Source organism: Ranitomeya imitator, chromosome 5 (assembly GCF_032444005.1).
Source record: "Ranitomeya imitator isolate aRanImi1 chromosome 5, aRanImi1.pri, whole genome shotgun sequence".
Lineage (NCBI taxonomy): Eukaryota > Metazoa > Chordata > Amphibia > Anura > Dendrobatidae > Ranitomeya > Ranitomeya imitator.
In genome coordinates, this window is record NC_091286.1 from 31,435,565 (window position 1) to 31,451,282 (window position 15,718).

General features: G+C 41.7%; 1 protein-coding gene across 1 annotated transcript in view; it reads left to right on the forward strand.

Moving 5' to 3' along the window:
- Positions 1-264: 264 nt before the first annotated feature.
- LOC138637659 (uncharacterized) overlaps positions 265-15,718 on the forward strand; it is a 28,166-nt gene continuing 12,712 nt past the window's right edge. The window contains exons 1-2 of the mRNA XM_069726495.1: positions 265-407; positions 3,626-4,367. Of these exons, the coding sequence (XP_069582596.1) occupies positions 265-407; positions 3,626-4,367 (885 nt within the window). The remainder of the gene's footprint in view (positions 408-3,625; positions 4,368-15,718) is intronic.

Below are 15,718 nucleotides of genomic sequence, written 5' to 3' on the forward strand. Positions count from 1 at the left end.
TTTTTTGGATGTGCTGGAAAAACTAGTCCAATCCATGGAGACTGTTCCTATCCTAACAAAGGGATTTAATGGATCTGTGGCTAATGTCTTGGTGCCAGATACCACTGGACACCTTCAGAGATCTTTGAGTTAATAGTCTCGATAGGTCAAAGATTTCTTGCCCTAAGTGGAATGTAGATATTACTTTTTTTAATGTCCTTCGGCTCAGTCTTGAGCCTTGGCGACTTTATGGATTAACGATCTGTAGGAGGATCATACTTAGAGATGTGCAACAGGGTCTTCTCCACTGTTATCTTCAAAATATCAAACCATCAAGTTGTTAGCTTTCCTCTTCATCTTGTTCCTTCTATTCTTCTGACCATGATGTCCTTCTCCAGTGATTATTCTCTTCGCATTATGTGTCCAAAGTAGGTGAGTCATAGCTTGGTGATCTTTGCTTCGAGTGACTTGTTTGGCTTGAGTTGTTCCAAAATTGATTTATTTGTTCTTCTTACCTTCCATGAAATTGATAACATCCTTTTCCAACACCATACTTTGAAGGCATTCATTTTTCTTCTGTCTTGAATATTTATTGCCCAAGTTTCACGTCCATATGTTATCATAAATGACCAGACCATGTGCAAGTCATGTCTTTGTTTCCAATGAAATGTTGTGACTTCATTATAGATAATATTAGGCTCTTGGTTTTACTGTTCAGTATCTATGTTATTCATGTTTTTAGTGAACTAGTTTCTATAATATCACTGCACCTATAGTTGGCTCAACAAGAATTGTGACCTCTGCCTTCCCTATTGGTACATCATTCAAAAACCATAATATTGCTGACCATCCATAGTCCCTTGTGCTTAGACTGGTCCTTGAGTGCTTTTAATGCATAATTGAGTGCTTTGCATTAATTGACCTCTTTGACCTTTGTCTTGTCTAGAATCCCAAGGAAATCCATGATTAGGGCTTAGACACAGAAGACCTGAATGAGATGAGAACATGCCCTAATGTACGTTTTACATTTTGATAGACAGCATATTTCTAATACTCTAGCATCTTCATTTTAATTAACTGACAAACCAATAATAATAATAACTACTGTATGTCCTATGTCTTCTTGAGTCAAAGCTTTAGTGAAATTCCATTTCTTCTGTAGCTTGGAATGTTTATTGAAAATTCTAGAGCATGGAGGTTTTAACCTTTTCTATGAATTTTGGATACTACTAGGAGCACTAGGTATTGGTAATTGAGGGGAAAGGAGCATCAAAAACATTTTTAAAAAAATCCATACAATCCATGAACTCTTCAACAGACCCTACACTTGATGATGTACTTGTTCGCATGGGGTGTAGCTGAAATCCATGAAATCTTCAATTTTGTAGGATGCCCAGTGTCCACCTAATTTTGGCCACATAATGCACGCGAATGGAACATAAACCATAAATAAGGCTTTCCATACAATGCCCACAATGTGACACAATTAAGTTGGGCGATAGTTGGTGGAAGAAGATATTTAACATTTAAAGTAAACCTGACTGTTCAGAATAAACTGGCGCATGTACGCGAGGAATAATACAATTATGAGCCATTGTATGACTCCTGTAGTTTCTTTTAACCAGGTTTCCCCTTTGCAGTTTCTGTCTCTAATATTCAGTTGTCTCTGAGTTAGTGAGTGGAGGGAGAAGTTGAGACGAGCTGCTATGATCAAAGGGTTAAAAAGGAAAATGGGTGTAGCTCACCGCACTGAGAGGTAATCGGTGTCCCAAATGGAGATACACATGGAGGGTGCTGCTTCTTCTGGAGAGGCACAGCTATGAAGAGGAGGAGGAAGGAAGGAATCCAGCACAACCATCCAACGTTAAAAGCCAGCCATTAAAAAGAAGGATCCAAGAAAACCATATAAAACCTAAGGTTCCTTCCTTCCTTCCTCTTCCTCTAGCTGTTATGATGTCTTCTATACAGAGCAATGATGTCTCCTGTACAAAGCACACACATAGAAGATTGATTCCAGCTCTCCTTTCTCTTTGCAGCACGTTTTCTGAAGCAGCAGATATCATACATCAGTATTAAGCAGTGTAGCTGTGGATCCAGCTCTGGGTCAGATAAACACCAAGAAAGCAAACAGCACCATTTGTGTGTTCCCCTGCCCCTCTCTCATTCTGCATCACGCTCATCTTTCCCTTTCTCTCTCCGTAAACTTCCATGGTCAGTAAAAGTAATATGATCCCTCAGTGAACTGGCAGTTTATGTTGTTTTGAGCCAGACATAATTTAGCTGTTACTCAGAGTGAATGATAGGTTCAGTGGGGAGGAGAAGAGGTGGCTCATAGATGGATAAAGAAGCAGATTTCTCTGAAAACATACATTACAAAGATCCATATATTCTCTTATACGTTTGATTTCTGCAAAGCTTGTTGAAACAAAAGTGATGATTTAACGCTATGGCATTGCAGACTATGTGGAGTTCTGTGTTAAAAAAATAGAGAGATCTGACCACTATAAAATTATATAGGGAATTGAATCAATATATAGTTATGAAACTAGTTAGATTAGAAAAATGCAATTGCAGTGCAGAAATGCACTTACAGGCAACAAGAGTTCAGCTCACCTACAAGCCTCGCCACTGGATGGGGTTGCAAGCTGCCTGCAACATGACTCTATCATTATCACGTCTCTTAGTTTCAATATCGTAGTATTAAATGTTGAGATAATTTCTGTACATATTAATGGAAGCCAAGTGAAGAGATTATATGTGTTAGATAGAGTCCTATTCCGAGAAAAAAAATCTGTATTTGGATATTTCTCCCAATACTTGTCATAGCAGCGGCATCTAGATTACCCTTCAGCATAATTGTCATGATTAGTTGATAAATTGGCCCCGTAGGACTGAGGAAGGGCACAGGTCAATCATAGGTCTCGCACTAGAAAAAGGCATTTCAATCAATTAGTGAAGGTAAGCTGTAAGAGTGACATCGACCACAGCAAAACCAGGATATTATTACCACTGCCAGGTTATTATTAACCCATCGCGTTTACAGCAAGAGTAAAGAGTAATCACTTGTACAAATACTCCTCATACTACTGTTTCTACTACTACTGATACTACTACTGCCCCTGATACTACTATTTCTTCTACTACTACTGCTGCTCCTCCTAATACTAATACTAATTCTATGGCTACTCCTATACGCCTACTAATGCTGCTGCTTTTACTACTACTACTGCTACTACCACTACTATTACTACCACTACTAGAACTACTACTTCCATTACCACCACAACTACTACCACTACTATTACTACTACCACCACTACTACTACTATTACTACTACTACTACCACCACTACTACTACCACTACTAGAACTACTACTTCCATTACCACCACAACTACTACCACTACTATTACCACTAAAACTACTACTACCACTATACTACTACTTCCACTACTACTACCATTACTCCTCCTACTACTACTACTACCATTACTATTACCACTACTACTACAATTACTCCTCCTCCTACTACTACCACTACTACTACTACTACCTTTACTATTACCACCACAACTACCACCATTACTACTACTAACACCACTACTACTACCATTACAACTACTACTACCACTACCACTACTACCAGTACTATTACCACTACAACTACTACTACCATTACTCCTCTTCCTACTACTACCACTACTACTACTACCACTACTATTACCACTACAACTACTACTACCACTACTACTACCACCACTACTACTACCACTATTAGAACTACTACTTCCATTACCACCACAACTACTACCACTACTATTACCACTACAACTACTACTTCCACTACTACTACCATTACAACTACTACTACTACTACTACCATTACTCCTCATACTACTACTACTACTACCACTACTATTACCACTACAACTACTACTACCATTACTCCTCCTACTACTACTACTACCACTACTACTACTACCACTACTATTACCACTACAACTACTACCCTTACTCCTCCTACTGCTACTATTACCATTACTCCTCCTACTACTACTACTACTACTACTACCACTACTATTACCACTACAACTACTACCATTACTCCTCCTACTGCTACTACTACCACTACTACTACCACTGCTATTACCACTACAACTACTACTACCATTATTCCTTCTACTACTACTACCACTACTATTACCACTACAACTACTACTACCACCATTACTACTACTACTACCACCACTACTACTACCATTACAACTACTACTACCACTACTACTACCACTACTATTACCACTACAACTACTACTATTACCACCACTGATACTACTACCACTAATACTACTACTACCACTACTACTACTACCACTACTACTACCACTGCTATTACCACTACAACTACTACTACCATTATTCCTTCTACTACTACTACCACTACTATTACCACTACAACTACTACTACCACCATTACTACTACTACTACCACCACTACTACTACCATTACAACTACTACTACCACTACTACTACCACTACTATTACCACTACAACTACTACTACTACCACCACTGATACTACTACCACTAATACTACTACTACCACTACTACTACTACCACTACTACTACCACTGCTATTACCACTACAACTACTACTACCATTATTCCTTCTACTACTACTACCACTACTATTACCACTACAACTACTACTACCACCATTACTACTACTACTACCACCACTACTACTACCATTACAACTACTACTACCACTACTACTACCACTACTATTACCACTACAACTACTACTACCACCACTGATACTACTACCACTAATACTACTACTACCACTACTACTACTACCACTACTACCATTACTACTACTACCACTACCACTACTACTACTACCACTACTACTACCACCACTGCTACTACTACCACTAATACTACTACTACCACTACTACTACTACCACTACTACCATTACTACTACTACCACTACCACTACTACTCCTACCACTACTACTACTACCACTACTACCATTACTACTACCACTACCACTACTACTACCACTACTACCATTACTACTACTACCACTGCTACCACTACTACTACTACCATTACTACCATTACTACTACTACCATTACTACTACTACCACTACCACTACTACTACTACCACTACTACTACCACTACTACCATTACTATTACCACTACCACTACTACTACCACTACTACCATTACTACTACTACCACTGCTACCACTACTACTACCACCACCACTACCACTACTACTACTACCACTGCTACTACTACCACTAATACTACTACTACCACTACTACTACTACCACTACTACCATTACTACTACTACCACTACCACTACTACTACTACCACTACTACTACCACCACTGCTACTACTACCACTAATACTACTACTACCACTACTACTACTACCACTACTACCATTACTACTACTACCACTACCACTACTACTCCTACCACTACTACTACTACCACTACTACCATTACTACTACCACTACCACTACTACTACCACTACTACCATTACTACTACTACCACTGCTACCACTACTACTACTACCATTACTACCATTACTACTACTACCATTACTACTACTACCACTACCACTACTACTACTACCACTACTACTACCACTACTACCATTACTATTACCACTACCACTACTACTACCACTACTACCATTACTACTACTACCACTGCTACCACTACTACTACCACCACCACTACCACTACTACTACTACCTGATTGGAAATTAGCCCCTATTATATGGATTTGGATTTACAACGGGGCCCCCTGGGTTGTATTAAAGGAGGAGCTACCAGCCAAAGTAGCCACCTTGAAACAAAAATGGTAAAACAAAACCAGGTAAGTATTAGTAAGGACAAAACCCGGTACAGAAAAGGTAGACAAAACTGAATACAGAGGGAAAGTAGGGTAAGATACAAGAAGGTCAGTTAAGAAAACCTGGGGTCTGAATAAGGAGAGATGACAGAACAAGCTTAGTCAGGGTCACATAGCTCTCTGAGAATGAAGAACAGAGCATGCAAATGGTACCAACGATGTAGGAAAACCAAGCAATAACTGGCAACTTTTAAAAGTGTATAAAGAGTTTAAATAGGCTGTGGTTCCCCCTAAATGGCCACAGAGACGTCCTACTATTAACACAACTAGTACTGTTGCTGCTGCTTCTTCTACTACTACTCTACTAGTATGGCTTCCCTTACCACTACTACTACTTTTCTACTAACACTACACCTCCTTCCTATGCTTCTACCACTACTACCTATGTTACTACTACTGCTACTATTACTACTCCTACTTCCAAAACTATTAAAATAATACATGCAAACAGATTACAAGAACAAATAATAATAATAATAATAAAAATTTAGCCAGACACAAGATTAAAGATTGTCATGCTTTGATTACCGCCATTTGTCGCTTTCTATCACCGCCATTTGTCGCTTTCTATCACCTTTCTCATTTGATGTACTTACTTTTTGATATCCTGTTAGCAGATTAATACGGTAGCTAGAAGAAGTACCTTTTCTATGAAAATGAATAAATTAGGAGTAAATGTTAGTCATTTAATATGCCTGCTGCGCCGCGCTAACAGTCTGTCTCCTTCTCTCTATACCTTTTGTATTCGACTCTTATCTAAAGAAGGACCACTACCCACACTTACTCATTAGAGGGAAATTTCCGAACAATGAACATGCGCTATGAATTATCATTTTAAGGCGCTAATCAATTCTTCCTGACATTGGACTTGTATTACAATGTATTTCAAAGACATCAGTCAACCGGACGCATTCTCCCACTGCGTGGGGAGCTACGTATGCAAAATATAATATTGTAATCATCAGTAAAGGAAAAATTTGAATATTGTTTTAAGAATTATCTCCCACATTAAGCCCCGGCCGAGATAACTATTCAAAAAAATCATTTCTTTTTAGCTAGTCAATAGTATAAATTTCCTTAGGGTGTTATAGTAATATATCTGGTGGCAAAAAAATCTTCATTTTAATAGACCCAAATTTCAATTAATAAGGTTAACACAATGAGGTTCATTTCCATCTATTGTAGATTGGTTTAAATGACTGCCTGAAAAAAATAAGAGAAAAAAGAAAAGAAATAAGGCATTGTAACTTTAAGATACATGACCGCCTCAGAGATGTTTCACTTTAATTAGGGAAATTATATTCTTAAAGGGAACCTGTCACCCCGTTTTTGAAAGATGAGATATAAATAGTGTGAAATAGGGGCAGAGCTGGGCTTTACATTAGTGTCCTTTTGGTGCCTTTATTCCCCCGGGATGCTGCTGAAATACCTTTGTGAAGTGTCCGTTTTGTCCTGTCAGTCAAGTTGGTCAGGTCGAATGGGCGTTGTAAAATAGCGGTTCCTCCCCCTGATTCTCGGCTTGTCTTTCGTAAACGCGATCTGTGAATAGCACAGATCGCGCTTTTTCTTAGCGCCTGCGCAGTGAATTTGCCTCCGGCGCCTGCGCATTATGTTTTGCCCATCTGTGGGCAAAGCATAATTGACATCATTGCGCATGCGCGGGCCTTCACTTTAGCCGGGGTGCCCCGGAAGTTGTCATATCGGCAAAGTGTTATTCTGGATGCCGTATCTCATCCCACACTGCGAGCGTAAGGCAGGCGAGCGATCTTGGCACAAAACTTACGCTCGCAGTGTGGGATGGGATACGGCATCCAGAATAACACTTTGCCGATATGACAACTTCCGGGGCACCCCGGCTAAAGTGAAGGCCCGTGCATGCGCAATGATGTCAATTATGCTTTGCCCACAGATTGCCGGAGGCAAATTCACTGCGCAAGCGCTAAACATAACGCCAACGGCGGAACTAAACTTCGCAGGGAATTGCATGAGGTGGGGGAGGAACCGCTATTTTACAACGCCCATTCGACCTGACCAACTTGACTGACAGGACAAAACGGACACTTCACAAAGGTATTTCAGCAGCATCCCGGGGGAATAAAGGCACCAAAAGGACACTAATGTAAAGCCCAGCTCTGCCCCTATTTCACACTATTTATATCTCATCTTTCAAAAACGGGGTGACAGGTTCCCTTTAAATGAATCTCTTATTTTTTGGTTTTTATAAAGGAATAGGAAAGGGTAAAAGTAAAAGCAATAAAAAGTCTTAAAAACTATGAATTTCAAAAATTACAAAAATTGCTACAAACGTACAATATAAAGGGCACATAGTCAGCTAACAAAAAGACTACTAGTAGGCTGATGGCATTTAGCCATGGAATTGGTTGGTCTGCAGACAAAGTGACGTTGTCTCCCATGTATTTTTACCCTGATTGTTTAGCTTTCGAAAGCCTGCTTGGACTATTGGAATTAGCCCAATGAGGGAACCAGTGGGGCATGACAGCGGTGTGCTCAAACTTGGGGCAAGTGGTCAATGTAACCTGTTTGGAAAGCTGAGGAAGATAACTGTGAACCAGTAGGTTGCTACAGTAAGGTATGGCTGCCTGTAGCCTTTTAGCATAAAGATCAAACTAAAACGTATGCACATTATTATATATACAGCAGGTGAAATAAGTATTGAGCACCTCACCGACTTTCTAGGTAAATATAGTTCTAAAAGTGAAATTGACATGATATTCTCAACAGATGTCGGCAACAACCCATCCAACACAGTCAAACGAATCACACCATAGATGTCCATAAATTACGTTATGCGTAATAATGATAAATGCAGGGGAATAAATACAGGGGAAAAAGTATTGAACACATGAAGAAAGAGGTTTGGCAAAAGCCATGGAAATTCATGATATCAGCTGAAATGTATCAGTAATTAGAAAGCTATCCTGCTACTTAGTGAAAAATAATATCAGCTGGTTCACCTGAAGACCTATAAAAAAAAAAGTGTCTCACTACCATGGTGCAACATGAGAAACATCTCATGATGGGTAAAACCAGTGACCTTTCTCAAGACGTTCACTGTTGTGAGTTCTGTTTTTGGGCTCCCTCTGGTGGTTACTGATGGTACTGGGTGATTTGTGTTCTGCTGTCTCTGGTGTCCACCTGTTCTATTAGGATTTGGGAGTTTCCTATTTAACCGGGCTTTCTTGTCATTTCCCCGCCGGCTATCAAGGTTATCAGAGTGTTTTGTTACCTCAGCTTCTGGCTTCAGTAATCTTCAGGACAAGCTAAGTTTTGATTTTCTTGTTCCACGTTTTGCTTTATTTTTGTCTTGTCCAGCTTGCATATAATTGTCTCTTTGCTGCTGGTTGCTTTAGTGGGCTGTAATTGCTCCTCATGTTCCATGAGTTGGAACATGAGTTCAAGTAATTACAGGATGGTTTTTTGAAGGGTTTTTTGCTGACCGCGCAGTTTACTTTTGTATCCTCTGCTATCTAGTTTTAGCGGGCCTCATTTTGCTGTATCTGTTTTCATACTGTGTATGTGCCTTCCTCTCATTTCACCGTCATTATATGTGGGGGGCTGCTATTTCTGTGGGGTATTTCTCTGGAGGCAAGAGAGGTCTGTGTTTCTTCTAATAGGGGAAGTTAGATCTTCGGCTGGTGCGAGACGTCTAGGATCAACGTAGGCACGTTCCCCGGCTATTGTTATTTGTGTGTTCAGGTTTAGGGTCGCGGTCAGCTCAGGTTCCATCACCCTAGAGCTCGTTGGTGCTTGTCCTTTTGTGATTCCCTGCCATTGGAATCATGACAGTATAGCCGGCCAAAATGTTTGGGCTGAAGTAGGAGGAAAAGTAGTCTGAGGAATTTTTTTTTTTTTTTCTCTCCTCTGAGGTTGCTGCCTAGCCTTAATTGCAGCCAGGCTAATTTTTTTTTTTTTTTCCTCCTCTTAATCCCTGAATGGCTCTGACCTTAGCTGTTTATCATGGACGTCCAGAGTTTAGCTTCCAGCTTGAATAATCTTGCTGCTAAGGTTCAAAATATACAAGATTTTGTTGTACATGCTCCTATGTCTGAACCTAGAATTCCTATTCCAGAGTTCTTTGCTGGAGATAGATCTAGTTTTCTGAATTTTAGGAACAATTGCAAGCTGTTCCTTTCTTTGAAATCTCGCTCTTCTGGAGACCCTGCTCAGCAGGTTAAGATTATTATATCTTTCCTGCGGGGTGACCCTCAAAATTGGGCATTTGCATTGGCACCAGGGGATCCTGCGTTGCTTAATGTGGATGCGTTTTTTCTGGCATTGGGTTTGCTCTATGAGGAACCTAACCAGGAGATTCAGGCTGAAAAAGCTTTATTAGCTCTCTCTCAGGGGCAAGATGAAGCAGAAATATATTGTCAAAAATTTCGGAAATGGTCAGTGCTTACTCAGTGGAATGAGTGTGTCCTGGCTGCAAAGTTCAGAGATGGCCATTCTGAGGCCATTAAAGATGTTATGGTGGGGTTCCCTGTGCCTACGGGTCTGAATGAGTCTATGACTATGGCTATTCAGATTGATCGGCGTTTACGGGAGCGCAAACCTGTGCACCATTTGGCGGTGTCTTCTGAACAGGCACTTGAGACAATGCAATGTGATAGAGTTCAGTCTAGAAGTGAACGGCAAAACTATAGGCGGAAAAATGGGTTGTGCTTTTATTGTGGTGATTCAGCTCATGTTATATCAGCATGCTCTAAACGCACAAAAAAGGTTGATAAGTCTGTTGCCATTAGTACGTTACAGTCTAAGTTCATTCTGTCTGTGACTCTGATTTGCTCATTATCATCCATTTCCGTCGATGCCTATGTAGATTCAGGCGCTGCCCTGAGTCTTATGGATTGGTCATTTGCCAAGCGATGTGGGTTTAGTCTTGAGCCTCTGGAAGTCCCTATTCCTTTGAAGGGAATTGACTCTACACCTTTAGCTATGAATAAACCTCAGTACTGGACACAAGTGACCATGCGTATGACTCCCGTTCATCAGGAGGTGATTCGCTTCCTGGTATTGTATAATTTACATGATGTTCTAGTACTTGGTCTGCCATGGTTACAAACTCATAATCCAGTCCTTGACTGGAAAACAATGTCTGTGTTAAGCTGGGGATGTCAGGGGGTTCATGATGATGCACCTCCGATTTCTATCGCTTCATCTACTCCTTCTGAGGTTCCTGTATTTTTGTCTGATTATCGGGATGTTTTTGAGGAGCCTAAGCTCAGTTCGCTTCCTCCTCACAGGGATTGCGATTGTGCTATAGATTTAATTCCTGGTAGTAAATTTCCTAAAGGTCATTTGTTCAATCTGTCAGTGCCAGAGCATACTGCTATGCGGGATTATGTTAAGGAGTCCTTGGAAAAGGGACATATCCGTCCATCTTCGTCCCCTTTGGGAGCAGGTTTTTTTTTCGTGGCCAAAAAAGATGGGTCCTTGAGGCCTTGTATAGATTATCGTCTTTTGAATAAGATTACCGTAAAATATCAGTATCCTTTGCCTTTGTTGACTGATTTGTTTGCTCGCATTAAGGGGGCTAAATGGTTCACTAAGATTGATCTTCGGGGTGCGTATAATCTTATACGAATAAAGCAAGGTGATGAGTGGAAAACCGCATTTAATACGCCTGAGGGCCATTTTGAGTATTTGGTAATGCCTTTCGGACTTTCTAATGCTCCTTCAGTCTTCCAGTCCTTTATGCACGATATTTTCCGTGAATATCTGGATAAATTTATGATTGTGTATTTGGATGATATTTTGGTTTTTTCTGATGACTGGGAGTCTCATGTTCAGCAGGTCAGGAAGGTGTTTCAGGTCCTGCGGGCTAATTCCTTGTTTGTAAAGGGCTCAAAGTGTCTCTTTGGAGTCCAGAAGATTTCTTTCTTGGGGTATATTTTTTCCCCTTCTACTATTGAGATGGATCCCGTCAAGGTTCGGGCTATTTGTGACTGGACGCAGCCTGCATCTCTTAAGAGTCTGCAGAAGTTCTTAGGCTTTGCTAATTTCTATCGTCGTTTTATAACTAATTTTTCTAGTGTTGTTAAGCCTTTGACGGATTTGACTAAGAAGGGTGCTGATGTTGCTGATTGGTCTCCTGCGGCTGTGGAGGCCTTTCGGGAACTTAAACGCCGGTTTTCTTCTGCTCCTGTGTTGCGTCAGCCTGATGTTTGGCTTCCTTTCCAAGTTGAGGTTGATGCTTCCTAGATTGGAGCGGGGGCGGTTTTGTCACAGAGAAGCTCCGATTGCTCGGTGATGAAGCCATGTGCGTTCTTTTCTAGACAATTTTCGCCCGCTGAGCGGAATTATGATGTGGGTAATCGGGAACTTTTGGCCATGAAGTGGGCATTTGAGGAGTGGCGTCATTGGCTGGAGGGTGCTAGACATCGTGTGGTGGTCTTGACTGATCACAAAAATCTGATTTACCTTGAGTCTGCCAGGCGTCTGAATCCTAGACAGGCTCGTTGGTCACAGTTTTTCTCTCGTTTCAATTTTGTGGTTTCATACCTGCCAGGTTCAAAGAATGTGAAGGCGGATGCTCTTTCTAGGAGTTTTGTGCCTGACTCCCCTGGAAATTCTGAGCCCACTGGTATCCTTAGGGATGGGGTGATTTTGTCGGCCGTCTTCCCAGACTTGCGACGTGCTTTGCAGGAGTTTCAGGCGGGTAAACCTGATCGTTGTCCGCCTGAGAGACTGTTTGTTCCGGATAGTTGGACCAGTAGAGTCATCTCCGAGGTCCATTCTTCTGCGTTGGCAGGTCATCCTGGAATATTTGGTACTAGAGACTTGGTGGCCAGGTCTTTTTGGTGGCCTTCCTTGTCGAGGGATGTGCGTTCTTTTGTGCAGTCTTGTGAGGTTTGTGCTCGGGCTAAGCCTTGCTGTTCTCGAGCCAGTGGATTGTTGTCACCTTTGCCTATCCCGAAGAGGCCTTGGACGCACATTTCCATGGACTTTATTTCGGATCTCCCTGTCTCTCAAAAAATGTCTGTCATCTGGGTTGTGTGTGACCGCTTATCTAAAATGGTTCATCTTGTACCCTTGCCTAAGTTGCCTTCCTCCTCTGAGTTGGTCCCTCTGTTTTTCCAGAACGTGGTTCGTTTGCATGGGATTCCGGAGAACATCGTTTCTGACAGGGGATCCCAGTTTGTGTCTAGATTTTGGCGGACGTTCTGTGCTAAGATGGGCATTGATTTGTCCTTTTCGTCTGCATTCCATCCTCAGACGAATGGCCAGACGGAGCGAACTAATCAGACCTTGGAAACTTATTTGAGGTGTTTTGTTTCTGCTGATCAGGATGACTGGGTTACCTTTTTGCCGCTGGCCGAGTTTACCCTTAATAATCGGGCTAGTTCTGCTACCTTGGTTTCTCCTTTCTTTTGTAATTCGGGGTTTCATCCTCGTTTTTCCTCTGGTCAGGTGGAGCCTTCTGATTATCCTGGAGTGGACATGGTGGTGGATGGGTTGCATCGGATTTGGAGTCATGTGGTGGACAATTTGAAGTTGTCCCAGGAGAAGGCTCAGCAGTTTGCTAATCGCCGTCGCCGCGTGGGTCCCCGACTTCGTGTTGGGGACTTGGTGTGGTTGTCTTCTCGTTTTGTTCCTATGAAGGTCTCTTCTCCTAAGTTCAAGCCTCGGTTCATCGGTCCTTATAGGATCTTGGAAATTCTTAACCCTGTGTCGTTTCGTTTGGATCTCCCGGCATCGTTTGCTATTCATAATGTGTTCCATCGGTCGTTGTTGCGGAGGTATGAGGTACCTGTTGTTCCTTCGCTTGAGCCTCCTGCAACGGTGCTGGTGGAGGGAGAATTGGAGTATGTTGTGGAGAAGATCTTGGATTCTCGTGTTTCCAGACGGAAACTCCAATATTTGGTCAAGTGGAAGGGTTATGGTCAGGAGGATAATTCTTGGGTGGTTGCCTCTGATGTTCATGCTGATGATTTGGTCCGCGCTTTTCATAGGGCTCATCCTGGTCGCCCTGGTGGTTCTCGTGAGGGTTCGGTGACCCCTCCTCAAGGGGGGGTACTGTTGTGAGTTCTGTTTTTGGGCTCCCTCTGGTGGTTACTGATGGTACTGGGTGATTTGTGTTCTGCTGTCTCTGGTGTCCACCTGTTCTATTAGGATTTGGGAGTTTCCTATTTAACCGGGCTTTCTTGTCATTTCCCCGCCGGCTATCAAGGTTATCAGAGTGTTTTGTTACCTCAGCTTCTGGCTTCAGTAATCTTCAGGACAAGCTAAGTTTTGATTTTCTTGTTCCACGTTTTGCTTTATTTTTGTCTTGTCCAGCTTGCATATAATTGTCTCTTTGCTGCTGGTTGCTTTAGTGGGCTGTAATTGCTCCTCATGTTCCATGAGTTGGAACATGAGTTCAAGTAATTACAGGATGGTTTTTTGAAGGGTTTTTTGCTGACCGCGCAGTTTACTTTTGTATCCTCTGCTATCTAGTTTTAGCGGGCCTCATTTTGCTGTATCTGTTTTCATACTGTGTATGTGCCTTCCTCTCATTTCACCGTCATTATATGTGGGGGGCTGCTATTTCTGTGGGGTATTTCTCTGGAGGCAAGAGAGGTCTGTGTTTCTTCTAATAGGGGAAGTTAGATCTTCGGCTGGTGCGAGACGTCTAGGATCAACGTAGGCACGTTCCCCGGCTATTGTTATTTGTGTGTTCAGGTTTAGGGTCACGGTCAGCTCAGGTTCCATCACCCTAGAGCTCGTTGGTGCTTGTCCTTTTGTGATTCCCTGCCATTGGAATCATGACAGTTCACAACCTTATTGTTGCAAAACATACTGATGGCATTGGTTACAGAAGACTTTCTAGTCTACTTAAGTTCCCGGTGAGCACTATTGTGGCCATAATCCAGAAGCTGAAAGAACATCATTTCATAAAACCATCCACGAACCAGGTGCTCTCCACAAGATTTCAGACAGAGGAATAAAAATAATTATCAGAAGAGTTTTCCAATAGCCAAGGACTACCTGTGGATAGCTACAGAAAGATCTGGAATGAGCCGGTACTATTGTTTCAAAGACAACTACAAGTAATTCACTCAACATCCATGCATGCACGTTCACTACACATGACTCCATTGCTGAACAAAAAGCATGTTCAAGTGCATTTACAGTTTGCTCAACAACATTTAGACAAGCCTGTGAAACACTGGAAGAATATAGCCTGGTCAGATGAGACTAAAAGTGAACTCTTTGAATGCCATAATACACACCATTTTTGGAGGCCAAAAAGCACTGCATATCACCCCAAAACATCATACCAACAGTGAAGTTTGGAGGTGGGAACATCATGGTGTGGGGCTGTTTTTCAGCATTTGGCACTAGAAACTTCATATAATTGAAAGAAGGATAAATGGGCAAGTGTACCGAGACATTCTTGATAAAAAATCTGCTGTGATCTACCAGGATGATGAAGATGTATTTGGCTGCGTGAATTGGATGAGTTGTTGCCGACATCTGGGGAGAATTTCATGTCAATAATACCATTAGAAATCTATTTATCGAGAAAATTGGTGACGCGTTTTCAATACCTATCTCACTCGCTGTATGGACTTAGATATATATTGTAGCATGGCTAAAGGGTTTGTAGTCGATGGGAGGTATGTGCCACATAAGTGCCTGATTGCTGTAATGTAGCCCGGAGTATTCCTTTCTTGCACATAATCTTGTATATGTGTTTCAGGACCTGTGGTAATGTCAGACCACATGGCTAATCATGTGATGGGTTACTGGGTGGGGTTAGCTCTTTATAAGACTGGCTAATCCTTTACACA